General features: G+C 37.6%; 1 protein-coding gene across 2 annotated transcripts in view; it reads right to left on the reverse strand.

Moving 5' to 3' along the window:
• Positions 1-181: 181 nt before the first annotated feature.
• The window catches only part of LOC106956176 (tyrosine-protein kinase Mer), a 22,819-nt gene continuing 19,647 nt past the window's right edge, over positions 182-3,353 (reverse strand). For both annotated transcript variants that reach the window (XM_015046849.1, XM_015046840.1), the window contains exons 12-15: positions 2,618-2,727; positions 2,337-2,496; positions 1,733-1,869; positions 182-805 (exon numbers count right to left, since the gene is read on the reverse strand). In XM_015046849.1, the coding sequence (XP_014902335.1) occupies positions 544-805; positions 1,733-1,869; positions 2,337-2,496; positions 2,618-2,727 (669 nt within the window). In that variant the 3' untranslated portion in view covers positions 182-543. The remainder of the gene's footprint in view (positions 806-1,732; positions 1,870-2,336; positions 2,497-2,617; positions 2,728-3,353) is intronic.

Here is a 3,353-nt window from a genome sequence, read left to right on the forward strand (position 1 = left end):
TACATAAGGTTGAGAAATAATTAAAACAAATATGGGAAAATTAAAACCCATTTTGTCCCTATTCTCAAGAATCACTGACACATATTCCAAAAAACAGACACATAACTTGTTTTCTTACTGTCTGACATCAAACCACACTAAAGCTTTCCTGTTTCAAGGTCATTAAGGATAAAGTCAAAAGTTCACCTAGAGGATTACATTGCCTTAAAACAATTTGGGAAGACTGAAATAATCATATCATAACTTTCTAATCTTCTAGGTTAATTCAACACATTTGAGTTAACTGCAGGTGCACCAACATCTCACACACACTGCTTCCTTTTGTGATATTATGGCAAAAATAATAGAAATCAGCAAATATATCAGAATAAGGATTTTTGAAGGTTGTTTGTCATGTATGTCTCTTGTTGCTCTTATATGGACTGGTAGTCTGTCTCCTGCTTCTAGGTTAGAATAGAGATCCAGTCCCTACGGATCCTAAACCAGATTAAAGACATCTGAACAGTAACACAGTATTTAAGTCTGAATAATGGATGGATGTGATCAGTGTGGCATTGCTCCACATCCTTCTGCACCCACAGGAGAAGACAGGTAAAGATTCTCATGTCTTCCCCCAGAGTCTATCTGAGGATCCTCAGTTACTGCAGCAGATGCAGCATCTAATCCTTGGTTGATGTATCTTTCCTCCTCCCAGGCTTCCAGAACCGGGAGCTCGGACAGAAGACCTTTTAGTTTGTCAAGCAGACTCCTAAAGTCTGGCCTCAGCCGCGGCTCTGAGTCCCAGCAGCTCTTCATGATTTCGTAGCTGGTTGAAGGATAAGATAGGAGAAAAAGAATTAGACTTTTCTCACAGTACTGATTGTTTTATTGAACAGAAATCCTTCCTTACACGACAATGCTGAGTGTGATTTTCTTTGGTATTGGAGTCATTCATTCCTCCAATAAAGACTAATTTACCTTCCTCATTCAAATCCCTCATAATAAGTAGACAGTTTTTGTTCAAGCATGTTTTCCCATCCTGTGAATGGGGATAAATTTGATAGAACACAACTATCTTTGTTTTTTAAGATTTCCTCACATTTCAAATTGAATTAGGATTCTGGTGTATTTTTTCTTTCACAGACAGATTTGGGAAATATTCTGGATCATGACCAATGTGTCCTCTCTCAAACTATAACTATAAAACAAGTATAAAGTGGTGTTTTCATGTTCTGTCTGCTCTCTTACCTTTTCTCTTCCTTATTCTACAGTCCAAATGTGTATGTTTGGATATTTTTGCTGAATAACTCGAGGTGCATTCTTTTTCTTTTTGTTTTTTTGTAAGGATTCAGAATTGTTTTTTCAAATCTACTGATAAGAAGGAACAAAACTAGCAGCTTTCAGAACACTGCACCTGATTTCTGATAATTACCTGCAAGATGAATAAAATCTTGCAGATTTTTGGATCTGTTTTTGTTCTTTTATTTATTTATTTTTTATCAGACTTTACTGACTGATTGTACAATCACCAATTACAAGAGATCTCGGCAAGATATACATCCTCAAGGTACATGAGGAACATAGTTTTTTTTTTGTTGCCTTTTTTTCAAGATATGCAATATTCATTTCATTAAAAATGTTTAGACGAATTATTTTGTGCTAAAATATGTTATTTTAAAGAAGAAAACTCCTACAGAAAGCAAAATTGTATATTTCAACCTTCTCATAAATAAAAAAAAGCAGATGGACTCACAGCTTCTCGTCACACTCTGCAGGTGGTTTGAGTCTGTGTCCTGACAGCAGCAGGTCCAGCAGTTCATAGTTGTGGACAGCAGGATATGGAGTCTTTCCTCGGGATGCGATCTCCCACATAGTTACTCCGAATGACCACTATGACATGGAGAAGAGGATTACAGGAATAAAGCAGCTGTTATGAGGCTTTTCTACCATATACTGATCATGATGCACGTTTTCCAGAAAGGAAAGTTAGCGAGTCGATGAGGTCTGCAGGTTTTACTCAGGCTTTTTATCAGTTGCAATAATAAACTGAACTTCAATGCATTGTTTTACAAGCAAAATTGCTATGGTCTTAAACTTTTGGCCAGCTAATATTTTATTATTATTTTTTTATATATATATATTATGTCTCTTGCTTATGTTTGTTCTTTTTGCATTTTCAGGTTCCATTTACCTGGCAGCAAGAATTACAGAGAGTTGTTATGTTTTCTTATTTTTTGATCAGTAACTTGATCAGAAATATGCATGATTTTGGTGACAGTTATACTAACTGTGGATTGTTGTGTTAAGGTAACATGGGAGTGAAACACTGCAGAAAAATAAAAGCTAGGCAAACTCACCACATCACTTTTGGTTGTGTAGACCGACTCAGACAGGCTCTCAATGGCCATCCACTTGATGGGCACACGGACAGCGACTGTCTGACGGTAGTAATTGCTGCTGTAGATTTTCTTAGAGAGGCCAAAGTCGGCCACACAGACCCGAAGATCATCCCCCAGCCTGTGCAGAGACAGATACATTTTTCTATAGCACGGATCAAAGCGTACCCACATATGTGCATCACTTTGATGCATTTTCCCATCTTAATCTGCATCTGTCCACCTTCAAAGGTCAGACTCACATGCAGTTGCGTGCAGCCAGGTCCCTATGCAGAAATCCCTTTGTGCTCAGGTAGTCCATCCCCGCTGCGATGTCTATCATAAATCGCAGGAGCGTCTGGAAGGGAACAACCTGGAAGGGGAAAACCAGGACGGGTTTTTTTTCTGAAACTAACTTCATTCCAGGCAGGATTATTTCCACATCTAGAAAATATTTCTCCTCAACAGATTTCTGCTGAATGTTTAAACAAGTCAAATAATTTATAAGCTCACAAGTAATGTTTTGTGTCGTTTATGTCTTATCTTGTTTGTGATTCAGTTTTTCTTTGTTTTGATCTTGATTTTTAAAGTTAAATAATTACTTCTTTAGTTTATATAGCGTGCTTCTTTCGATACTTTGTGCCTATCAGTGTTGAGGTCAAGACCACCTAACCCGAGACCAAGACAAGATCAAAACCAGAGTGTATCAAGACCGAGTGTATCAAGACCTCGGTCTTGGTCTTGACCAAGACCGAGGGAAGTCAAGACCGAGTCAAGACCAAGACCAGCGGCTCACGCTACATGATACGATAAAATGTGAAATATGATCAAAATTACTTCTCAAATTGATCTGAAAGACCCATATTCCCATAAAAACACCTAGATATTAAATACTTAATACATTTTACCAATATTACATATTCCATTTCTGTGCTAAAATGTGTGATGGTCTTGTGCCATCCCTAAAAACATAACGCCCTGGGCATTTGCCCATATTGC

This window comes from Poecilia latipinna, unplaced genomic scaffold (assembly GCF_001443285.1).
Source record: "Poecilia latipinna isolate Pla-1442-1.1 unplaced genomic scaffold, P_latipinna-1.0 Scaffold40, whole genome shotgun sequence".
NCBI classification, from domain to species: domain Eukaryota; kingdom Metazoa; phylum Chordata; class Actinopteri; order Cyprinodontiformes; family Poeciliidae; genus Poecilia; species Poecilia latipinna.